Source organism: Arvicola amphibius, chromosome 7 (genome assembly GCF_903992535.2).
Source record: "Arvicola amphibius chromosome 7, mArvAmp1.2, whole genome shotgun sequence".
Classification (NCBI taxonomy): Eukaryota; Metazoa; Chordata; class Mammalia; order Rodentia; family Cricetidae; genus Arvicola; species Arvicola amphibius.
In genome coordinates, this window is record NC_052053.1 from 82,192,833 (window position 1) to 82,217,700 (window position 24,868).

Here is a 24,868-nt window from a genome sequence, read left to right on the forward strand (position 1 = left end):
ACATGTACATTGTAGTATATCATGGAGAGAAGCCAGGGCAGGAACTCAAGCTGGAACCTGGAGGCAGGAACTGAAGCAGAAGCCATGGAGGAACACTGCTTACTGGCTTGCTCCTCATGGTTTGCTCAGCTTGCTTTCTTGTAGCGCTCAGGACCACTTGCCCAGGAATGGCATTGCCCACAGTAAACTGGGCCCACCTACATCAGTCATTAATCAAACAAATGCACCACGGGCTGGCCCGTAAATATTCCCTTGAGGTTCCCTCTTCTAAAATGGCTCTAGCTTGTGTCAGGTTGACATAAAGCTAGGAACTACAAGCAGAAAAATAAGTCCAGTGTTCTGGCACCGATGGCACAGAGATGGAGGTGTGCATTGTGTAATAAGGTGATGAAAGAGACAGATAGCAAGGCCTACTGAGCAGCCTCACTGACAGGGAGCACGCACAGAACACAGCAGGGAAGAAATGCTAAGTTTAATGAGAGGGTAGCAGAGGGTCATTCCTGCAGGAGGTAAGGCTAGAACTAGGCTCTGAGGAATGAGCCGGAGTCTGATAGACATGAACAGTGTCCTACATATGGAACAGAATTTCAAGGGGCCAAAGCAACAAAACAAAACCCAACTCGATGAAGCCGCGAGATGTGTAAGAGGTATGCATGCCTATCACCAAGTGGAAGTCAGTACAAGATGAGTGGAGAGGGAGGTACAACGAGGAATTTTGGGGCTGGCAAAGCACCCTGTGTGACACTGTAATGGTGGATACATGCCATTATCCATGACTGTACACTGCACAGCACAGGAGTGAGCGCTGGTATAAATGACCTTTGGGTAACTGAGAAGTCACTGCAGAACAATCAGTTATAGCAGATGTACCACTCTGGTAGGGATACCAGGAGAGGCTTTGTATGTGTGGAGGCATGGGGATCGATGTTCGTTCCCCTCCATTTTCCCAGAAACCCAAAACCACTATATTAAAACAAAAAACAGTCTTGGATAAGAGAGCGAACAAAAGCACACGCTGGTGTGTCATTTGAGTAACAGCAAACATGGAGGCATTTCTAGAGAGTGGAGGGCAGAGTCATTGCTATTACAGGCTGGGGTGAGGAGAATCTGTAGGTGCGCATAAGCCAGCCACGGGGCTTCCCCATCAGGTTTGCGCAGGAGGAGGTACTGCCACTTCGCGGGAAGAGGAGGTGACCAAGCAGAGCAGGCAGGATGCAATTACTGAGTTGGAAGAAGATCAGGTCCGCATGGCTTCTGCTGCCACCTTTGGCAAATATCCCTAGGATTCCGAAGGCCCAGGCACTGTGCTGTGGGAAGCACAGACTTCAAGTCTTCTCTCAAGGGTGTAGCCATCACCCCTTATGCAGAAGACAGATAGTGTGTGTAATTTCCAAAGGCATTTTGTGTTATTGTCTCTGGGAGAAATATGCAAGGTCATGAACATGCTATTTTCTTTATCTCCTCTATTCCTATGCTACCCACAGGGACTGTGTCACACCTGGCTATAGCTGTAGGTGCTCTTGAAGTGCAGAACTGTGGGCCTGTCATCAAAAGATCTAATTGGGCTGTGTCCCTGGCCTGCCTCCAAGGGACTGAAACCAAATTCCCCCTTGATTTCCAGAAATGGCGGCCTATGATTTTAATGGGATGGTCCCATATAATATCACTGGCCAGTTTGTCTTTGAAACATTTGACATTACTGTATCCTTGGTGAGTTCTTCCTTTGTGATAAGGGAGTAACAGACAAGTATGTTCCATAAAGGAACACCCTTGAGTAGAGGTATTAGATACCTGCTGAATCCCAGGAAAGCTGGAGAACCAAACTTGGAAGGTTATCCAGTCATGAAGAATGATTCAAGAGATGTCAAAAGGTTGGTTTCAGCAAAAGTCACAGTCTGGTGGTGGTGGTGATGGTGGTCATGACGGTTGGGGGAATGGGACTCAGAATTGGCACAGAACATACCCAAACACCAAATTCTCAGCACAAAGGAGATTTATTACCCCGGAGGGACAAGTGGTGGAGGTGGGGGTGGTGCCTCTGGATCAGAGAGCAGGCGTTTCTGCAGGAATGTTTTTTAAGGAAAAAAGGGGAAGACTGTACTAGGGTGAGTTGGTATGTTCTGATTGGGCAGGCTAGCCAGTGTAGCCAAATAATGAATTTCGATTGCTGGACCTTGGTATTCTGATAGTTGGACTTTGGAGTCAGGCAAAAGGAAGTAGCTGATAAGGGAACAGACCTCGGGGGCTGGCTTTATTAATGTAATCTAACAGTTAGCAAGGCAGAGGGGAGGGGAGAAGACGAGACTTGGCAGTGCCATGTCAGTCATGCTCAGGCCTCTTAGAGAGTCCTTTAATGGTGGTAATGGTGACAATAGTGGTAGTTATGGTGTTAGTGGTGATGGTGATGGTGGTGGTGGTGGCAGTGGTCGTGTTGCTGCTTAGAAGCATCCTGGGGACTCCCCTGAAATGGGACATAATAGTACTGTTGTGGCCACCAGCCCCAGAGAGAAACTCCTTGCTCTTCTTATTTAACACCAGATGGTGTGTGCACTGTTGCCACCCAGCCCTTCCCACCATAGAAACTCCTACATGTTCCATGTTGATCACTGGCTGAGTCCGTTCTTAACTCCAGGTCCGTTTAGATTCTATCCTGGGTGGGGATTCCTTTCACCAGACTAAAGAAGGGAATGCAAATAAAATGTTAACAACAAGAATAAAAGAGACCCATTAACTCATTTCTATCCTAGCATGGGGCCATGTGACTTGGGGTCTAGTACAGCACTGGGGGTTGTCCCTCGGTCATCTGAAGCTGAGCTTCGCTAAGGCCAGGCAAATGCCATGTTCTAACTGTTCTAACATGATATGAGCATAAGACCTGATACCTTTCCTTTTGTCTTAAAGGATCTCTGTTTCTAATTTCTGTGAAGAAGTGGTTATAAAAGAACAATTTTATGTTCCCAGTTAGCTTCATGTGCTCATACTAAGAATAGTTGTCTATAAAAAAGAAACTAAAGCAGAAAGGGGAAGGAAAAAAGAGGGAAGGGACAGAGGGAAATGAAGGGGAGTGAAAGAGGGAAGGGAAGGGGAAGGGAGGAAAAGGGACAGAGGTAAGGGAAGGGGAGGGAAGGGAAGGGAAAGGGGAGGGAAGGAGAGGGACAGAAGGAAGGGAAGGGAAAGAGAAAAGGGAAGGAGAGGGAGAGAAGGGACAGAGGAAAGGAAAAAAAAGGAAGGGAAAAGAGGAAGGGGAGGGGAGGAAGAAAGGGAAGGGAAGGGGTGAGAAAGAGGGAAGGGAAGAAAGAAACAATTGGTGGAGCATCATCTCCTGATAACACTAAGGCATCTTTTATTGGTTTTACTGTTAATCTGACTGATCCTGGAAGCTTCCTGCATGTCTTCTAGCAGACCCATTTCTTACTTACCTTGACTCTTGGGCATGTGATCAGTGGTGATTCCAGGCAGCCCACCAGAAGCTCACACACACTTTCTTTCCACACCTCACACAGGCCGAGTTGTGTGTAGGTCCTCCGACTGCTTTCCGACCTCTCAGTGGTTTCAGCGACCAGTCACAGGGTAAGAGATGGACGAAGAAGAGAGTAAAGAGTTCCTAGACAATTCACAGCCATTGAGTGGATGTTTGACCTCACAGCTCTGCCAGGACTCAAGGCTTTGTCAAGTCCTACTTTATCCAAAGATCCGTTGCACCCTCGCTCGCAACTGATCTAGTATGATAACTGTTTCTTCATGGTGAGCACCCACAATTTAAAGAGGGGAAGTAGCTTCTCTTTAGGAAGCCAAACCTCACAGCACAGCAGATGCTCCCATGTATTTCCTAGTTCATAGTGGACTAATTCAAGCTCTCTTTTTAAGTTTTATGTGGAGGAATGTTTTGCCTGCATGTATTCTGTGCACCGTTTGTGTGCCTGGTGCCCATGCAGGCCAGAAGAAGGTATCAGATTCCCTGGGACTGACTTAACAGGTGGTTGTGAGCTGCCACATGGGTGCTGGGGATGGAACCTAGGAAGAACCTCCGGAAGAGCAGTCAGTTGCTCTTTAGCCACTGTGCCAACTATCAAGCCCCAGACACTTAAACATTTTGCATTGTTAAAACTAAGAGAGCACTGAATTGGCCAATCTGCTGTAGGCTATGTGGCGACTCTTGAGTCAGGGGCCAGAGACACTGTTTTTCAAAACCCAAAGTGTGGTGGTACCAGGGAGTACTGGTAGAGGGTAGTTGGGGGTGCACGTGGTCTTTGAAAGAACCCAATAAATCACATTTCTTCTTTGTTACAGCAAGTATAAACTAATAAGTGTTGTGGAATATTAGTTGAAGAAGATGTGTTGCATTTGTTTATGCTGTGGAATATTTGTTCAATGAAGCAAAAATGTGTTGCACCCTTTTACATTGCATTTGTTTAACTCTGTGAAGCTGTGTTACCTTGCCTGTCTGAAACACCTGATTGGTCTAATAATGAGCAGAATGGCTAACAGCTAGGCAGGAGAGAGGAATGGGTGGGGCTGGCAGGCAGAGAGGTTAGGAGGCAGAATCTGGAAAGAGAGGCTCAAGGAGTCAAAAGAGGAGAAGGATAAGAGGATCTCAGGGGCCAGTCATCCAGCTACATAGTGAGCCACAGAGCAAGAAGTAAAGAAAGGGAAATGCAATAGAGAGAGAGATGAAAAGCCCAGAGGCAAAAGGTAGATGGGATAATTTAAGAAAAGCTGACTAGAAACAAGCCAAGCTAAGGTTGAACATTTCTAAGGAAAACTAAGAGTCATTGTGTTTGAGAGCTGAGTGACCAGGTCCCCAAAGAGCAAAGAGTAAAGAGTGAAAAAAAAAAAGAAAAAAAAACTACAAATAACAGTAGACAAAACATCCATATGCTTAAAATAATAGATAAATAAATAAAATAATAAATAAAACAAACAGATCTTTAAAAATAACTTGAAGCTTGTGACTCCATTTACCACCAAGGGCTATGCAGATGTCCAGGGTCTGATCAGCTACCTGAGACTATATGGCTGAGTCATGACAACAGGGACCATATAAATCTGAATGACCTGCACTGCCACGTCCGGCCATGCTGACATCTGGGCTTAAGGTACTGCCAAGGGCAATGCATGGGTCCATGGTCCTGTCGCAGCTGGGGTCCACGTTAGTCTCCATGGCCCATGTTACCACAGGGGGCCATAGGAACCATGCATAGTGAACTGGGGGGGGGGGTGGCAGCACATGCCTTTAACCCCTGTTGGGAGGCAAAGACAGGTCTATCTCTGTGAGTTTGAGGCCTGTCTGGTTAACAAGAGCTAGTTCCAGGACAGCCAGGGCTGTTATACCAAGAAACCCTCTTTCAAAAAAAAAAAAAAAAAAAAAAAAAAACCATGCATTATTGAAATACCCGGACTGTTCTGATCCGGCACTGCCCTTCTGCTGACCCTGGGAGAGCTGGCGCTGCCCCTTGTTGGCCACTACAACAGAACTGTTTCTGCCCCTCGTGGGAGAGCTGGCTCCAATGGCATGGGCATAGAAGAACTGGCTCTTTCCCTCACCTGAAGGGGGTGGTCCCAGTGGCCACCAAATCATCTATCATCCAGACCCACATTGAGGGCTTTGAGTTGGCCCACCCCAACATCTATCCTACCTATGACCTGCTGGAATATGTGAAGGGACTGGTCCTTAGGAAACATAGCTGCAGGATCTGAGTGACCCAGGGCAGCTGCAGGACATCTCAGGGGAGTTTTGGTGAGGGTCTAGTATTGACGGCGTACCAGAGGCCTTGAGTCAGAATCAGACCAACAACTCATTTCAGTGAACTCGTGCAAGCAAAGCTGTGTGGACCAAAGGGTACACTGCGCGACACAACACAGCTCCCACTGCCTCCCAGGCAAGTGAAGAGGTGCTGGAGAGGAGAAAGGTGGAGGGCTGAAGTGGGTTTTTTTGTTTTTGTTTTTAATTAATATTTTTAATTTTTTCTTTTGGAGGGGACACTACAGGGGTGAGGGGCAGATACGGAGGGACTGGGAAAAGAGCGGGGTGTGTTGTGAGGCATAATGTAAAATTTCCAAAGAGTCAATAAAAAATCATGGTAATCGAAATTGAAGCTTAGCTGGTCGGTGGTGGCACACACTTTTAATCCCAGCACTTGGGAGACAGGCGGATCTCAGTGAGTTTGAGGCCAATCTGGTCTACAAAGTGAGTTACAGCACAGCCAGGGCTGTTACACAGTCTTGAAAAACAAACAAGCAAACAGAAATTGAAGCTCAATGTTGTCTCAACATTTGGTGAATACTGGTTTAGCTGTGAACAGACGGGTTTCCTAATATATACCCAGAGTTGTGAGGTTGAATTTTCCTTTGGGCCCTGCCAGCTCACAAAAAAATAACACAGAGACTTATTAATTATGAAATCTTGGCTTTGGTTCAGACACGTTCCTAATTAGCTCTTAGAACTTAAATTAGCCCATAGTTTTAGATCTACGTTCTTCCATGGGCTCCGTTGCCTCATCTCCATCTTCCCCAGCCTGCCTTCTCCACATCTGGCTGGAGACTCTGCCTTTCTTCTTCCCAGAACTTTCTCTGTCTAGAACTCCCTGCTGGCACTCCAGCAGGTGGCCTGGGGTTTCCAGTACCCTGTCTAGGGCCACCATAAGCGTGGGGCAGGCCACACCGAGTGTGCTTTGGAAGTACACAAGTCAGAGTCCTCTTGTTCAGACCAGAGGGTCACACTGAGAATTTCTAGCTTCACCCGTCAAAATGGTGGTCTGCTGTCAGGGCACAGCCAAGGTCAAAGTGAAAAAGGAGAAAGCACAGAAGCAGTGGGTGGGGCTTAGCAGAAAGCCCTTACTCTGTTGCTGTGCTGGACTGATTCACAAGAAAAAGTGCCAAAGCTGAAGGCCCACGCTTTTCTATTGGGGAAAAAAAAAAAGGCTGTGATCAGGATGCTGCCCCAAATATGAAGGAAATAGGAAAAAGGAAGCTGAGAAGTGGACCTCTGAAGGAGCTGCGCTGGATATCCCAGCAGGAAGGAGTGGGGTTGAGAAGGCCAATCCACCAGCTGGTGGTCCTCTGCAAGTGGAGGATGGTGGATGCACTTGACGCGAAATGGTCAGGATAAGAAATAACAAGAGCTTGTTCCATTGTGCTTAGAGAAATCTAGACCAGGTACCTTCCATAGTAGAAGGTGCTGCATGGACGTGACAGTCTACAACAACACTACTCACACTTAGACTACACACCAGCGAGGAGAAGATCTAGTCTGCTAGAACATAGTGCAGATTCAAATGTCAGGGACGCCAGGGGCAACACTGCTCTCCGATATGTTCATCGTGAAAACATTGTGGCTGCCAAACCGATAATACAACTACGGATGGAAAAAGCAGGGATCTTTCATCCTGCTTTAACTTCTTGTAAAGAGAGTGCAGATGAAAGACAGTCAAATTTCAGTTTATAAGGAAGCCGACACACATGCAATCGGTAAATGGAGTAGGTTTTCCAAGAAATCCTGTACTGGTGGTCCTGGTCCTATGTCCTTCAAAAAAGGATGATTATAACTTTGATGCCCAGCTGGAGGAGGCACGGACCTAAAATATAGGCTGTATGAAAATCGTGCAAAGATGTGAGGACAACTACACAAGCTTGGCAATCCCCCATTAGCTTTATAAAAATAAATAAGTCCCACAAAAATCAAGCAGGAAAAATCCAATGTTGAAAAAAAATTGTCTGAAGAGGATAAGGAAAATTATATAAAAGAACACATGTAGCTATTTCCTCTGAATCAAAACATTCCCTGCTAGAAGGAGGAGGGAGGCTTCGAAAACCCTAATTAATTGAACTCTATCAGAATTTTGGGGAAACTTGAGGGCACAGGAAGCTCTTGGAAGTTACAAGATTCACAAAGTTTCTCCAAAGGGGTTATAGGAGCATCTGCAATTGGAAGAGCATCCTGCAGGTTGCTCCAGGAACACAGCTTGATCTGCCAGCCGTGCCGAGGTGAGCTTTCTGGTGATGCAGTTTCTTCTGAATCATCCACGGTCCTAAAAGTAACTCCTCTCCTATTTTCCTGTACATAACCCCAGTGAACACTCTGGTGTGCTAAGCCAGACTTGTATGGAGCTGTCACTTTGCTTTGCTGTTGTGCCCTAGCTCTCTAGGAAATGTCACACAACGATTGTACTGAGAAAATACACCTTCGACTGTGTACTTTAGTGCAAGGAAAGAAGAAAAATGAGTTAAAGCTGAGCTAGATTTATTTTTAAAAAGAAAACAATCTCTAAAATATAACACAAAGGAGTGCCTGTGAATGTGAAAATGAGCAATATCGTTTGCACGGAAGTTTGAAGCCCAGAGATGTTGAAATGGATATTCTGATTAACATATCTTTAGAAAGTAAGAACTGAGTTAAGAGATACTCCAGCTGCTTTGATAATGTGACTACAAATCAAATCTGCAACCTCACCTCTCCAGCAGGCCAGGGCAAGATTTCTCTAAGAAATTAGAATACCTGTAGCAGCCACCCAGAGAGGTTAAGATACCTGAGCGGCCAGAGGCGTGCATCAAGACCATGAATAGTTTAGCATAAACCCAAAACTCCTGGAGATGAAGATGGCCAGAGCTGGAGTTAACATCTTAGATAAAACCAGCCCCTTGGTGCTCAGCTGTTGGAAATCGAAGGTTCGAGAAGAAATTTCCTAGCAGAATGTTTTAAAAATAGAAACCCAGACTACCTTGTTCCCAGGAAGATAGTGGCCTTCCCCCATCCCACCTGATAAATTATGCCGGCCACCTGGTACAGGCTGATAAAGATGGCCTGACTCAGAAACAGGGTGGCCTTGCTCTAAGAACAAAAACAAGCTGGGAGAGAAAGCAAAGACCTTCAAACACCGCTAACCGCCCTGAAGGGCTGCTTGTGTTTCTCCTGCCTTTAAAAGCTAACTCCACAGAGGAGCTCAGACTTCTCTCAACCTTGCTGCAAGGGGTGTTAAGGGGTGTTGGAGATGAGTTCCTAAGCTAGCTCGTCTTACGCTTACAAATAAAACCTTGCTAATTACAGTCCGGTCTCTGGTTTTTGGTGGTCTCCCTTGGGGTCACAATCTGGGCAAAACACTAAGAAAGAAAATGGGGCAGTACCAGCTTCAAATCTGTGGCATTTGGTAGAAAGCCTGGAAGTCTCTGGACAGGGATTAGTATATTATTTCATCATTTCCCTTTGGGTTTCAACTGTACTGAGTTGACCAATCCATGACATGTATCAGGCTGGATGTAAGACGTCTATATCTATTCATCTCTATCTCTGTATGTACATTGATATACAGATTGTCTGTTGTACCTGAGTTCTAGAATCCCCCCAAGAAGACCAACATGGAGCCATACTTCCTAAATGCAAAAGCAAGGTTTTGTATCAAAGTACGGGCTAGCACGGGTCCTCTGCCTCATAGTCTGACACAGCAGATGCCGGGAGAAGGACCCCGTCTACTATTGTAAGGGGTTTATAAAGAGAAAAACCACAAAACAGTCACAACGTTATAGTCTCAAAATACAAAATTATGTATCCTATATCATAATTGGCTAAAGACTAGGTGAAACTCAGCTATTAGTTCCTGATAGGTATTATTGTCTAAGGGAGATAGCAACAGTCCCCCAGTTATATCTTCTGGGCATCTGCTGACTCTTTGCTAACCGCAGGGGCTGTCTGAAATATTAGCTGACAGGGAAACTTGGGTGGTCAACATTCTCTGTATGACTACGGGTAGGGGAAAAGGCTGCAGCCAGCAACTTCGTGTAACTTAGGTTTCTCCATTAGCTAATACTTCCCCTGAAGAGGGGTCCCAAGGCCTTCAGCTTATTCTGGGGGACTGGGGTGTCGGCCTTCATCTTTTCTTTGACCTTCAGCTTTTCCTGGGGGCTGGGGTATAGTTCAAGGTCCCAAAAGGGCCCAGCACAGAAATGGAACCTTTTGAGGCCTTTCAGTCCATTTGCATATTTGAACTTTAGGGGTTGTATGTGGTCTCCATGGAGGTTCTTCTTCATGAGCTCACTAATGTGTGTTTGGAGTATCGCCACCATGGAGGTTATGGAAAATGGTGTTCAGACTTCTTTAAGTCTCTAGGGTTGCTTATGCTGTGTGGCTCTTTGCTGCCATGGTGCAACTATTGTTTTAGACCTTTCAGACGAAATTGGCAGAAAACACAAAATGAAAATAAAAGTCGACCTTTACCAAGACAGTGCCCATTGTCTTTCCATTGGGGAGAAATTATTCTCAGCTCAATTGTATTACCATGGTGACATATGTGAATCTCGACAAAGCCCAGCTACACCACAAAGGAGGGCTTGGCATGTCTAGCTCCTATTTCTGGCAATTTTGTTGCAATGTCTTATGGATAAAATCCCCAACGTCCTGGGTAAAACACACACACTAAAAATACTCTTAAGGTAGACAGAACAATCTGGATAGTCTATGTCAAAATTCTAAGAAATCTCATAAAAATGAGGAGAAAAGCAGGTATTATTACACAGGAGTAAAAAAAATGAAATGGAAAAAATAGCCAGTGAATGAACAGAAATATCTGCACGCTCTCTAAAATAACATTGTTTCTATAAACCAAAACAAGCAAGGGATGGTGCCCACAGTAATTGGACATACGGTTGGCCTCCCGAGGGCTGAAGTAAGTAAACAGAGCTGCAAGCACACGTTCTTATCCAAGCTGGTCCTTCCTCATGCTATGAGGCTCCTGTTTCTTAGCAGAGCTGCACACAACGAGATGGACTTTGAGTTTTACAAGAGTTCCTATAGTCAGCATCGGCTGATACAAGAACTAGTTTGGTCCAACGGTGTTTTCTAGTGTTTTGTAACAGTCTCTGCAGAAGGAGCTGAAGAGCAAGTCCTCTGTCCTAACCAGTCTACAGAGTGTGGGGAACAAGAGTGGGACAGAAATGCCCAACAGCCTTTCACTTCTGCTACAACATGGCATGCAGACAGACAACCACTGGTGCATACGTCATATCATTTTGCCTAGGGACGGTACCAGGGAAACAGCTTCGTTCTGTAAGTGGCCTGAGACACAGGGTTTGCGAACACAGGAAGGGTGAGACTCGGCTCTCTCAGGTCCGTTTGGCAGCTTGTTTCTCACAGCCCAAATGCTATTGCCAGCTCTTAGCAGTTTCAGAAAGTTGATGAGGAAGTGAACAGAAAGGCAAATGAAAAAAACCAAACCAAACCAACCAACCAAAGAAACAACCAAACAAAAATCCTGCTACCAATGTTGTGAGCTGAGATTTTTCTGAGAGTCTCAGGTAAGGTTGACACTGAAAAACCAAAGAAAAAGGAAATATTGAAAATGTGATTGTGTGGTGTAATGTATCTAGGAAGGGACAAGGGACAGTGATCTCCTGAGCCAGAGTGGAGGCCGTCTTAAGCTAGGAGGAGACATTTCTCATCAACATAGCAAAGCAATAAGTCTGGCACTGCTTACATTAAAGGAAGACTTGAGCCTTCATGCCCAAGGTGCCAGTTCACAACCGCTGAGTACTTGGGAGACCTTGCACTGACTCCTATACAGGTTTCATCTTCTAAACCACTTCCACAAGCTAGACTTTCCTATCTCCATTTTATTGAAGTTGAGCAGCTTGCATGAGGCCACTCAGTAGGGACAAGTTGTGGCTCAGGTAGACTATCCTTAGACTGTCCTTCTATAGCAGGAGCATTTTCTCGTAGAGTCAAAACATGAGTTTGGACTGTCTGAGAGTGACAGCTGATGTTCAATGAAGGCAGTTGATGATTTGCCCTTGCTATCTAGTGGAGCACTAAAACAATGTCCAGAATAACAGACATTCCTACAACTTGAGGCACACATCTCTTGTTTTGATAATCCAATGTGGATATATGCATTATTTCTCTACATAGTCAAAGTCATGCAAAAATATTTCTTAAGTCTTCCACATTCCTCAAATAATCAAATGTTCCAAATATTTTTTGAGCATAGTTCCAGGGAGTCCAGAAACAGTCTGGTCGGTGTGGGCAGGAAGCAGGAGGAGAAACGTCTACCTTGCCAGTGAGCCCCCTAACAGACGATGCCACCAAGCACCAGTACCCAGCCTTTGCTTTATGCTTGCCTTCGCCTCCGTCAAGCAAACCCACACCTGCCCATTTCAGGAAATGGGATAGTGCTCCAGCATCTCACATACTCACCACCATTCTTTGCCAACCACATTCTCATTCAGATGAGAGTTGTGCTCACGTTCTAATCTAGGACTTGACAAGTATTACATAAACATTTAGTTCACTTTAATTTCACTATGCATTTCAGGAGGAAGATCTACAGAAAGTGGGGGGTGATAATTCCCCTTGCCAGCAATTAGACGAACATAATAACCTGCCATAAAATCTCATTTTAGACTCTGGGTTACAAACTAAGCCAGACTAGTAAGTTCCTGGACTGTCAGAGGGGCTCAGCTGCCTCCCCTCAGTGCTCTGTCATTCAACACAGTAATTCACAAAATGGGCAGGGCATCCTCTGTGATTCTCAGGTGACCAATCTCTCCTGTGACACTTTGAGGAAAGAATGATATTTTCATTGGTCATGCTGTATCAATATCAGCATTTTTTTCCAGAAGGCCCTCCTGAGGATATGGGGAGACAGGCATATAGGTTAAATTGTTGCCCCCAGCCTGCTCCCACTTCATATGCTAACTGCCCTCCCAGTAGTCAGAGGGAAAGACTTTCTTTGTATTTCTTTAGCCTTTCCCAGACAGTTTACACACTGACTAGTTTTCATCCATAGTCTTCCCATAATGTACACAAAATGGCCTGTTCTTTGGAAGGATTGCATCTGATGTCTTGTGTTAGAGAGGTTCAACTTTCTTTGGCAATTTTCTTTGAGCTGATCAATTGTTGAATAACCCGGGAGCTGTTTCCATCATTAAGTGCAGAGCTGAGACTTAATTACATCAGAATTCTAATCTTGGCTCTGTCCCTCATTACAGCATCCTTTTGTGCAAGTCCCTTGGCCCCTCTTGGTGTCTGTTTTATATCAGTCAAATGAAGAATATGAATGCAACTGGCCTGTCCATGCTCTGAGAGCAACAAACAGGAAGCAGATTTCCTACTTTGTCCCCAATTGCTTGCCAAAAATAACCTGGGCAATGTAGACAGACCACCTAGTCTGGTGGTAAGCACCCGCTTCATATATTTATGTCATTAAATGGCATTCAAGTCCCTCAATGACAGGGTCATCTTCTCTAGCATCAGTTCTGGGAGTCCGGAGAAGATTTCCATGAGAGGCAAGGCAGGTTAGACCACAGTGCATCAGAGGGCCCTACCAAGGGTGAGGCATATCCACCTTGGATCATGCTGGTGTGGTTCATTTGTATCAATATAATTTCCAGTCTTCATGCATTTTTACTACCCAAATGATGGCTCCTTTAGCAGTGGGCACAGGAGGAGGGTCTCACTGACCTTTTAGAAAAGGACCTTTCATTTGGACTCATCTCCTGTTATGTATGGTGATGCAGCCAATACACATTATGACCACAGCAGTAACTCAACTCAACATGTACTTAGAGTAACACACATTTCACAGTGGATAAAGAGATATACTAAAGCTTGGTTGGAGCCTGCCATAAATGAGGGATGGTGGGTTTTTTTTTCCTGCTATGGCTCCATTTTTTTTGTTTCCTCTCATTTGTTGGGAGACATGAAGAATGTGGGTGACCATCTTACTGCCTCTAGCAAACCAATGTCATTTCTCCCTCCCCTAACCTATTATTCTTGACCCTGCCAATGTGTGAGGAGCCCTGAATGTCAGATCACTGGTAGATTAATAACACATAAAACGATGTCAGCAAGATCTTGGGAAATAATTGCAATTACACCAGTGACTCTGATCAGAATTGGGCTGTAGTAATGGGATCATGCAAAGCACATATAGGCTCCAACTTTAAATGTGGGGTCTTCATAGACCACCAGGAAATGTCTGAGTGCACATTTTTTTCTATACACATGTTATGACTGGAGAAAAGTTAAAAACAGTAGAAATAACATTTCTTTCTGGGCGTCTGTCTTCTGAATCCAGGATACTGTCTCTGACTTTGTCTATTCCTCTTATTCCTTTGTCATCCTAGAAGAAGCAAGTGAGTCAGACCAAGATCCGGGTCATCTCAACTATTCTGTTCATCTTGGCTGGCTGCATCGTGTTTGTGACAATCCCTGCTGTCATTTTTAAATACATCGAGGGCTGGACAGCCTTGGAGTCCATTTACTTCGTGGTGGTCACTCTGACTACAGTAGGCTTTGGTGACTTTGTGGCAGGTAAGCAACCTGGACTCTTCCAGTCACTTGAGCTTTGGTGGGGAAAACATTGTTGGATGCCCTTTTCCAAATCATGGTACCAGGAGGTTGGGATTTAGCCCTGTTCTAATCTGGTTGGCCAGCATTTCTAAGGCCTTTGGTCCAGGTCCACAGCTTAGGGAAGAATCAAAATCATGTTAACAAGTATTTGCAGAGGAGGTAAGTAGAAATGGCTCAGTGTTTGTCAACTCAGTGTGATATAAGCAGCTTCAAGCTATTTATTTATTTATTTATTTAATCCTCTTCCTTAGGATGCTAACTTATTGGCTGTCATCATTGCCTGAATTCTGTAAGGGACAAACAAATTTCTGAATCTTTGATTTCTCAACTGCATTAAGATTTCCCAAGTCAACTTGATAAAGGCTATAATTAGCCAAAGGCAAAGATCAGACTCAAGAACAGTTGACATGGAGGTTGGTCTGTAGAAACAGGCAGGGGAAAGCTCCTAACACCAAGGTGAAAGTCACTGTCCCTGCTGACCAGATACAGGATCCCCCCAGTCATTTCTTGTGTACAGTACCCAACCACAGTGGTCTGGATGGAGTTCTAAAGCTTGAGGAAGAAACCGAGCCACAAAAACAACTTTCAGCATATAAGCATATTTAGGCCGCCCCTTTGTATCATCCATAGACGACGGTACTTGGGGAAAGTCAAATGAGGTTCCAATCTAAAAGAAATACCTGTGAGAGCAGAGGAGAAAGAGCTGCTTCACACCAATTTCAAACACTTCTCAGAGTCATTTGCAAGGGCTGGTGTTTTGACGATGTCTGGGCTAATATCACTGACCTGAGGAATAAAGATAGCTTGCAAGCTAGTGACAGACCCTGATCTCAAACCAATAGCTCTGGCCAACCTGTCAGTCAGGACAAAGGACAGCTCCGACTGTGAGAACTAGCCAGATGTTTCTGCCTTTCCTCCCTGCTTTTCTCTTGACTGTTAAGAGACAGCACTCCTGAAAATGGGAGTGGCCTGGTGAGCTGAGGGAAAGTTTGAAGCCCATTAATGCTTTTTGGTTATTATTACTAGCCGCTGTGGACTGAAGTCTCGGTACATGCTGGCCCTTTATCCTCAGACCTCTATCATTTGGGTGGGTCTCTTCCTTACTAGAGATCACAGAACTGTACTTCCTATTTCTTCAGAGGCCTCCATAGACTAAGGTCTCTTAGCATGCATAATGCTGATGGAATGCACCATGTTCTTTAATTTATACATATGTAATATGTGTGTCTGTATGAGCATAAGCACATGCGTGTGGGTGCAGGTATTGAGTGTCCTTGACTGTCATTCTCTGTCCACTCTTTTGAGGCAGGGTCTTTCCCTAAATATGGGGCTCAGATTTTTTTTTGTTTAGACAAGAAGCTATCAAACCCCAGTAATGTTTCTGTCTCTGTCCTGCCTGGAGCTGGGCTAACAGGCATACACGGGATGTCCAGCATGGGAGGCAGGTGCTGGGATCCCAGCTCAGGTTCTCATGCTTGTGCAGCAGCAAGTGCTTTTGAAATTGCTGGGCTATTCCTCCAGTCTCCCCCAAATTCCAGTTCCCAGAGCTCACATGGATTGACCTGTTGAATATTTGTGGAAAATGCACTCAGTGGGAGTTTTCATCAGTGTATTTATTAGTAATGTGCACTTGGTACCTTCAGAGGATTGGCTATGGGAATCCTGTAGACACTAAAGTCAGCACATGCTCAGGCCCCTCATGAAAAACAATTTTTACCCAGAATTGATGCGCATTGTCTTGTGCATGTGAAACCATCTGTATGCAGATGACTTTTACTTAATGCAATGTGAATGCTATGCAAACAGTCAGCATGCTATAGTGTTTAGTGACTGATGAGAAGAAAAAGGCACGCACGTGTCTAATACTGACATTGTAATTTTCTGGATATTTTTGGTCCACCTCTGGTTGAAGTCACCCAGACAACATGTGGATAGGGAGGGTCAATATTCTGACCAACAAGGAGGATTGCTGGACTATTCAAATGATATACATGACCAAGAGCTGGTGATCACTGTGATCTTATTGGGTATCACCTCTACTAGAATACGACTGGAAACGCGAACCGCTCAGGATTGATTGTTGCTTCATTTTGCAGCTGACCCACTTTGGGACAGCCTAATGGCACCGCAGTAGTTCACAACTCTGAGTGGGAGTCCACACAGAGCTTGCAGTTCTGGCCATGGCCGATGAACGTCTACACAGAAGGATGTGCTCTGTATTGTTGGCTAGTGTGTGCCCAGTGACAGTCTTGTCTGGGTTTGAGTGACTTGCAAAGGTAAACATTTACTTAATCCAAAATGGAAAGAGCACAAAGAAATGAGTCCAGCACACAAAGAAAATCAAATGAGTATGAATTTTGAAGAAGGTTGGCTGCAGGGGAGAAAAAGGCATCTGAACCAAAGCAAAGAGATGCCAGACACCTCAGACCCTTGTGCCAGAGCTTGGAATCCTTTTCCTCCCTATTTTTCTATCATGTTTTCCTGTACTTATAAATGTGCACAATGCATGTACCTGGTTTCCTTCAGAAAAGAAGGTGTCAAATCCCCCGGAATGTGAGTTACATTCACCTGTGGGTTCTCTGCATGAGGACCCCTCAGGCACATCTCCAGACATATTCTTGTTGCTGTAGAATTCATGGGTTGTGTCGCAGAGTAGGTTTGAATTTATTAAGATCCATCAGTCCCAGTGGGTGTGCACCAGGCTTTTCAAGGTATTCTTGAAACAACAGAGCTCAGCACAGCTTTGGTGATGCCAGGTATGGAGGTAACCATGACCCAAGGGGAAAGGCTAGAAATCTTTCATCACCCAGTGTCCTAACTGCTAGTGTGTCGCCCGTGTGAGTTGTCTTGGAGGCACCCTGCCTGCTCTCTGGGTGAGTGAGTGGTGCCCTCAGCAGTGCTAGTAGGGAGGCTAGAATAAGTTGGCTAATTATTTGGAATAAATGACCATTTCTCTCAATGGAATAGCTAGTCAATACTGCCAGGCAACTGGCCAATTTGTTTTCATGGATTTTTTTTTTTACTGTAATCCTTATTTATGAGATGATGGGATTGAACTAGTTGGTCTCATAGGTACTGTTTAGCTCTAGAATATGGTGATTCTAATTGCTTGGCCTAATTGACCCCAGGATGAGCGTCATGTAAACACCATCCCTCTCGCTTTAGTAGCAAATCGCTACTTCATGGATCAAAGTCTCAGTAATGTTGTCACATCTAATTCTACTTCATTTTCTGCGCACTCATTTTCTTGGTAGATGCATGCAGAATTTCGAAGGAAACAATTCCAAGTGCTTGAAATCTTACTCTTCCTCTCCCTTTCTTCTCCTTCTCCATCGCCACTATTTCCTCTCCCCTCCTCTCCCCTCCCCTTCTGGCTTCTCCCTCTTCCCTGTTCTCTCCCCTTCCTCCACCTGCTACTCCTTTCCACTCTGTCTTCTCCTTGTTCCCGCTGCCCACCTCCCTCTCTCCTTTCAAGAGTCAGTGTTAAGGTCAATTTAGACAAGTTTGGTAAAAACAAAATGACAGGTGGGCTGACATCTGATATACTTTTTCTGTGAAATCCAATTCTTTGCCAGTGAGAGTAGATAACGCCAAGCGGCTACTGACATTTCTCTGTTGCAGAATTGAGGCTTATTTTTAGTGGTTAAGAATCAAAGAAATTAAGCTACAAGCAAGCCTCCAGCTTTTGTGGTGTTTTGTATCCTGTAAGCCTAATGGCTCTCGCTGGATTATGGAATGATAGTTTTCTCCATGAACTGGAATGGGCTCTGTGAAGATCAACTGCTGACCATGTTAAAGTACCATTTGGCTGTTTTCAGGGGGAAATGCTGGCATCAACTACCGAGAGTGGTACAAGCCGTTGGTGTGGTTTTGGATCCTTGTTGGCCTTGCCTACTTCGCAGCTGTCCTTAGTATGATCGGAGACTGGCTGCGCGTTTTATCCAAAAAGACGAAAGAAGAGGTAGGACCCAAAATGTCTGTGGCATCCCATTAACCCTTGTTGAGAAATGCCTGTTTCTGATTCCATGAGGGGATTTTAGGGATTCTCTTTCTGCCTATTTAGAAGCAAAGTTGAGTGGACAGTAGTCATTTCTAGAACCTTTAATAACTTCTTAAAAATGTTAAAAAAAAAAAGGAAATGGCCAATGAGGGTGGGCGGTTGCTGCAGGAGGAACACAGTTGTCTGTGTTAGCAGACACATGGGAGGCTCTGTGGACTTGTAGGGAGCCTGGGGAAACTGGCCTGTCCTCCATGAGGTGAAAGTCACTGGACAGTGGCCAGCCATACGACCATATTTCCCATGACCCACCATGGTCAAATTCTCAGATTTTATTCCTGATACCTACAGTCTTCACTCCTCCTAGATTTTTATATGAAACTCTACACTACTGGTTCTCAACCTTCCTAATGCTGCAACCCTTTAATATGGTTCCTCATGTTGTGGTGATCCCCAACCATAAAATTATTTTATTGCTACTTCATAATTGTAATTTTTCTACTGTTACAAACTGTAATGTAAATATCTGATATGCAGGATATCTGATATGTGACCCCTGGTGAAAAGCCTTGTTTGACTCCCCAAGAGGTTGCAACCCACAATTCGAGAACCACTGATCTAGGCAAAGGCACAAAAAGGAAGACAAGAAGAAAAGACACATTCAAAATGTCATTCCTCTGCGAGGAGAGGAAAATAAGTATTTGGGAGAGGGAGTTAAAAAGGACAAGAGAGGGACAGACACTTCCTTTAATGGTAGTTGCTCAATCCACTTGGTCTAAAGTGACCTGGGAGACAGTTGCTGAAGGAGCTCTCCCCCTCCCACAGTTCTTAGGCTTACCATTATTGCTCCCAGCTTGTGTAATGGGCTGACAGGCCCATTTCCAGGTGGATTCCCCTGATGACTGACCCGCTGAATATTGGCTTTAACAGAGAGAGACAGAGACAGAGACACACACACACACACACACACACACACACACACACACAGAGAGAGAGAGAGAGAGAGAGAGAGAGAGAGAGAGAGAGAGAGAGAAGGGACAACACCCATATAGACTTTGCTAGATAGTAAACCCGAGTCATTCACCTGTATAGGGAAGCAGGGTGCATATGGGTACCTCATGCCTCGTCAGTTAACCAACCAAGGAATTTGGCAATGAGTCTCCAGCAGAACTTCACTCTCTAAGAAAGCATTTTATATGGCCTTTGTGAAAAATGCCCTTTTCCTGAATCTTAACCATGGAAATGTGGTTATCAGGCCCCTTGGAGCGTGACTTTAATAGAGGGTGGCTAACCATCCATTACAGTTTGCCTAGGACTTAGGGGACATCCTAGGACACAGGATATTTTTTCTTTCTTAGTACCCCAGAATCGAACCCTGGGGCCTTGCACATGATAGGCAGGAGCTCTTCCCTGGAGTTCTATCCTCAATGCTCGGAATTCAGGAAGCTGGGACAGGCTGGTCGTCTTACCCAGACAGATGTATTTCAAAGACAGGAAAGGACAAAGATTTGTTGAGCACTGACTTTATGGCCAGGACTGAGGTGTGGTCTTTAATGTTAGGATGGAAATTCCATGAGACAGATTTGTGTAAAAAATGGGGCCTTACAATAAATAGAGAGAGCAAGTGGAACCAAAATCCTGGTCTCTCCTCTAGATGCTATCTGCCTCTATTCAGTCACAATTTCCAAGCTCTCTCTACTTCATTAGTCCATCCCCAGCCAGTCGACATGGGTGACTAACTGGATGGCAGGCAGTACCAGAGAAGACAAAGTGTTTTCTCTTTCCTTCGGAGACTATCATTGCTCTGTCTCCCCCAGAGATAACCTCCCTCCTGGGATGCCAGAGGGCTGTGGGATTCTGAGAAGCGTGAAGGGAGAGGGATTTCTTAGTTTGTTCTTGCTCCTCTGTCTTGTCCAGGTGGGTGAGATCAAAGCCCATGCAGCCGAGTGGAAAGCTAACGTCACCGCCGAGTTCCGGGAGACCAGAAGGCGACTCAGCGTTGAGATCCACGACAAGCTGCAGCGAGCAGCCACCATCCGCAGTATGGAGCGCCGGAGGCTGGGCTTGGATCAGAGGGCCCACTCTCTGGACATGCTATCCCCAGAGAAGCGTTCTGTCTTTGCAGCCCTGGATACAGGACGTTTCAAGGCTTCATCCCAGGAAAGCATCAACAACCGACCCAACAACCTGCGCCTTAAGGGGTCAGAACAGCTCAACAAGCATGGGCAAGGCGCTTCTGAGGACAACATCATCAACAAGTTTGGGTCCACCTCCAAACTCACCAAGAGGAAAAACAAAGATCTCAAAAAGACCTTACCAGAGGATGTTCAGAAAATCTATAAGACCTTCCGGAATTACTCTCTGGATGAAGAGAAGAAAGAGGAGGAGACAGAAAAGATGTGTAACTCAGACAACTCCAGCACAGCCATGCTGACGGAGTGTATACAGCAGCAAGCTGAGACGGAGAATGGAATGGTACCCACGGACACCAAAGACCAGGGGCTGGAGAACAACTCATTACTTCAAGACAGAGAGTAAATGATAAAGACACTGGAGTTGGACTAAGTGTTGTCTTGTTTTTGTTGTTTTGTTTTTGTTTTGTTTTTCTTTTTTAAAAATATTCACACTGAGACACGTGCCTTAAATAGACTCGTTAGTCCAAAATTACATAACATTGAAGAATATATTTCACTGTGCCATACACAACTGAAAGCTTGCTCTGCCAAAAGAAATCAGATAAGAGCTTCATTTCAGATGGTGGCGGCAGGACACAGGGGGAGCTTTTGCACACATAGCAGGTGTCGCCTGTCCCTGTGAGGGGAGCTCCAGTGGCAGGCTAGAGCCCTCATACAGTGCCACTCTGACGTGGTACGCAGACAAGGGCAGCTCTTCCTTTGACTAGCCTCTGAGAGGACAGGCTTGTCTTGTGGACGGAGTCTCCATTCCTCAACCTTCCTTTAGTGATAGGTTACACACAAAGGGGGCAGCTGTTCACAGGTGGCCCGGCCACTCTAGCTAGGGTTCAAGTGGCATTTTTGGCATGTCCTCAGCTTGAGTTGTGACAGGCCACGGTACAGAACTCCTACTCCAGACGAATGTCCTTGGGACCCAAGGGTACCTGGAGTTGGTTGGAAGCTAATCAGAGCACACGTTTGATAAAGGTGCAATTGCTTTTCTCATTAAAAAAAAAAATCACAGACTCATCCCACTGTGGCAGTCTCCTTAACCAATGGGAGAAGCCCACTGAACTTTGTCTTTTTCTTGGGATAGGTAGTTCAGGCAGGCTTGCAAGCATTGGTGAAAGCACCACCTCAGCCACTGCCTGGTGGGAAGGCGAATCATGCATTTTCTTCAGTGGGTGTGAAGGTGAAAATAGCTGATTTTGGAGCGTCCATAGTCACTTTTCTACGGGAACACTTTCATTCTAACTTCTTTTGATAGGCGGGAGAAATACCAAAATTATTGCCTTTTGCATGATGCCAGTGGCTTGCTGCTCTGTCTAGCTGATCCTATTATTTTTTTTGGAAATAAAAGTAAAAATAGACATCTTGTGTTTTTGAGACACATCAAGGAGGACCCTGGCATCTTTACATCTCAGGGCTTTTTGTCCTTTTGGGTGTCTTAGAGTAGACATAGCTATGAGAATCTATTTCCATACAAGAGGAAAACGAATCTCTCACCCAATCCTGGTCTATTAAGATTGAAATGGTTTAAGTTGTTGGCAGCTTAAGTGCCATTAATACCATCTAAAAATAATACTGAAAAGGAGTATTTAAGAGTCCACTTCATTCTTGCATTTCGCCATGTCTTTATCAATTTCATTTTATGCCTACATTTCTTTATGCCTTTATTATGGGGACATAACCCTTCCTTGTCTGTTCATATCACACCTGCTACTCACTCAATGGTAACTCCCCTATCATTGTCTCTAGGCAAACAATGATCAACATGCACTAGCTATGCTTGCTTATTGGTTACAATGCTCAGAGAAGGACACTGTAGGAAAGGCCCACTTGTAGGTTTTGGGAGGATGATTTTCAAAAGATTTTTATTGGGAAGGAGAAATTCATAGTAGGCTTTTTCTCTCACATGTGTACGTTTCAGCTTTAATCAGATTTGGTTGGTGTGTTGGTTCAGCTAGCTAGTGTTCTGGAACCCTGCACTTAAACATAGGATTCTATAATGTGAGGAAGTTGCTGGCTAGGGGTCTTCTAGACTCAGTACCACCTTTGGGGATTTCATGTAATTTTCTGTAACTAAGTACACAGAGTGTATTTAACAAAAGATCACAGCACAAGTGGAGACTTCCAGAAACCATCTATCATTTCTGAGGGAAAATTTATGCCCATCACCTCCGTGACCACTGGTACCATAGGAGACCCATCACCCCTGCCTATCTCTCTGAAATGCACTGCTGACAACTGTCCCCTTCTTGGAATCCAGAAGCCCCTGTTTCCCAGATCCCAAACCTTTAGGATCTTGTTAGAGAGCTGAGAAGTCAAATGAGAATCATTATGGTGAGGTCTTTTCTGTCAAGGGTTTGTCTGGACTAACTTCTCCATCATAACAGAACATTGGCTCAGTGATACAGGTGTGGATGCTGGGCTTCTACTATGACTGGCTCATTGTGCTAAAGGACAGATAGACAAATGGGATTTCTCTTATTCCGACAAGTTTCCCAATGAAACTGCATGTGGCTCTCATTCATTTAAGTTTCCACTGTATGGCACCTTGCTTTGTCTTTATGGTTGTATTAAAACTGCAGGCGCTGGATCTGTATCTGGTAAAGAAGCTTCCCTGCTGTTTGCACAGTGCCTTTCATGGGATTGGCACTGAATGGGATGTTTTATGGCACTCACTGAAACCTCACCATAGCATGTGGGAAGCATTTACAAATCCTTTGTAGAGATGAGGATACAGAGACTCAGGGAGGAGGAGGAGCTTACCCGCAGTACACAGCAAGAGGGCAGTGGAGTCTGGTCGCAGTTTTGCTGCAGTGTCCACCTCCTGCGCCTTTGTGAATGAGAGCGCATGCATGTGTGTGGCTGTGTGTGTTGCAAGTGTGAGCAGGCACACATCTTACAAGTTTCATGAGCACAGTTGATATAGAGGAGAAGACAAGCATTTTTATCCCTATAAGGGCATGACATTTTGGGGTAAAGCTGGCCTTTAAGGTTGCCCTCGAAGATACATGTATGCTCTTGGCTTGGGGATGCCATAGACAGCACCTTTTCTGTGCCGCTGGAAATGCCCCTCAAAAGCACTCCTTTGCACTTTACTTGATTTTCATGCAGAAACTCTTCATACAGCAGGAATTAAGACAGCTCAGAGGTCTTAGATACACGAGCGATCAAATGGAACAGGTGTGCGAGTTGGTGTGTGCATAGATGTATTCACGAGAATCAAACCACAGTAATACCGAGAATCAAGCATAACCTTGGACTGAGAGTGTATAACCCCTTCCCTGAGTGTTGGATGCGGGTTTTAAATGATGTCACAGAAGACCCTCTATGAAGATAGTTTATGTGGGCAAGGTGTTTCAAAAACTATGAAGTACTCTCCAAAGGAGAGGCTGAAGAATGAGAGATTTAATTTCTCTTCATGTATACATGCTAAGCCTGTAGTTATTGGTTGTTTGGATGTTACCCGTGTAAAGATGGAGGCAAATAACCAATAGAACATAAGCGATAAGACAGCTGCTATGTGTTCTCTACAAATAGCTCAGGCTCTCCCCTTCCCATCAGTACCCCCTGCCTATCTTAAGCCCAGAATAAATGTAAGGATGTTACATTTGGCAAGGGCCCATGTTTGGTGTCTTCAGCGGGAAATTTTGTGCTTTGCTGGGCAGCTGGGGACAGAACTGTTCTCTCTTCTGGAGGTTTCGAGAGGCTGTGTTCCATACCCAGTCCTAACTCAGTAATGCTTCACTCTGGCAGTCTGTCGGTTTGGGAATAAGGAAGGCCGTACAGTGTGTATGTGTGTGGTATGTGTGGTGTGAAAGGGATCACTAGCCTATAATTCAGGTATCTAGGATGACTGTGCTCTCCCACACTTCAGCCTATGCTCATGGGCACACTGCTTCCCCGCACCTCAACTGCACACCAATGGAACTGAGCACAGGTTATGACGAAACCCTTTTCCAGTTGTGTAGTGTGCTGAGAGAACATCTCCCAATCCATGAGTTAAGTTTAATCAGAAAATTATTAAGTTGGATCTCTGAATATTGATTAACGGCCCCACTCCTATCCTTGGCATTTTTTTTTTTTTGCATGGTCGTTGAGACCAGATGTATTTGAGGGACCAGTGTCCAAAATAGGATCACATCCCATATAGGCTATCCCCACTGACCTAGTAGGCACACCTTCACCTGACAGCTCACAGGATGCAGGAATTTTGGGGGGTGGGGTGGGTTAGGGGCAGGGCCATGGTGTTAAGACTAGTCAAAGAATTGTAAGCCTTTGCTATTTGCATTCAGTTCTACTAAAGGTCCCCTTTGATTGAGACGTCGATTCATGTCCTTCTCCTCCCCTCCTTCC

At 45.0% G+C, this 24,868-nt stretch overlaps 1 protein-coding gene across 1 annotated transcript in view; it reads left to right on the top strand.

The window, feature by feature from the left end:
- The window catches only part of Kcnk10 (potassium two pore domain channel subfamily K member 10), a 126,461-nt gene extending 105,591 nt beyond the window's left edge, over positions 1–20,870 (top strand). Inside the window, exons 5-7 of the mRNA XM_038338114.1 lie at positions 14,110–14,296; positions 18,154–18,296; positions 20,250–20,870. Coding sequence (XP_038194042.1) covers positions 14,110–14,296; positions 18,154–18,296; positions 20,250–20,870 — 951 coding nt within the window. The remainder of the gene's footprint in view (positions 1–14,109; positions 14,297–18,153; positions 18,297–20,249) is intronic.
- Positions 20,871–24,868: the final 3,998 nt, after the last annotated feature.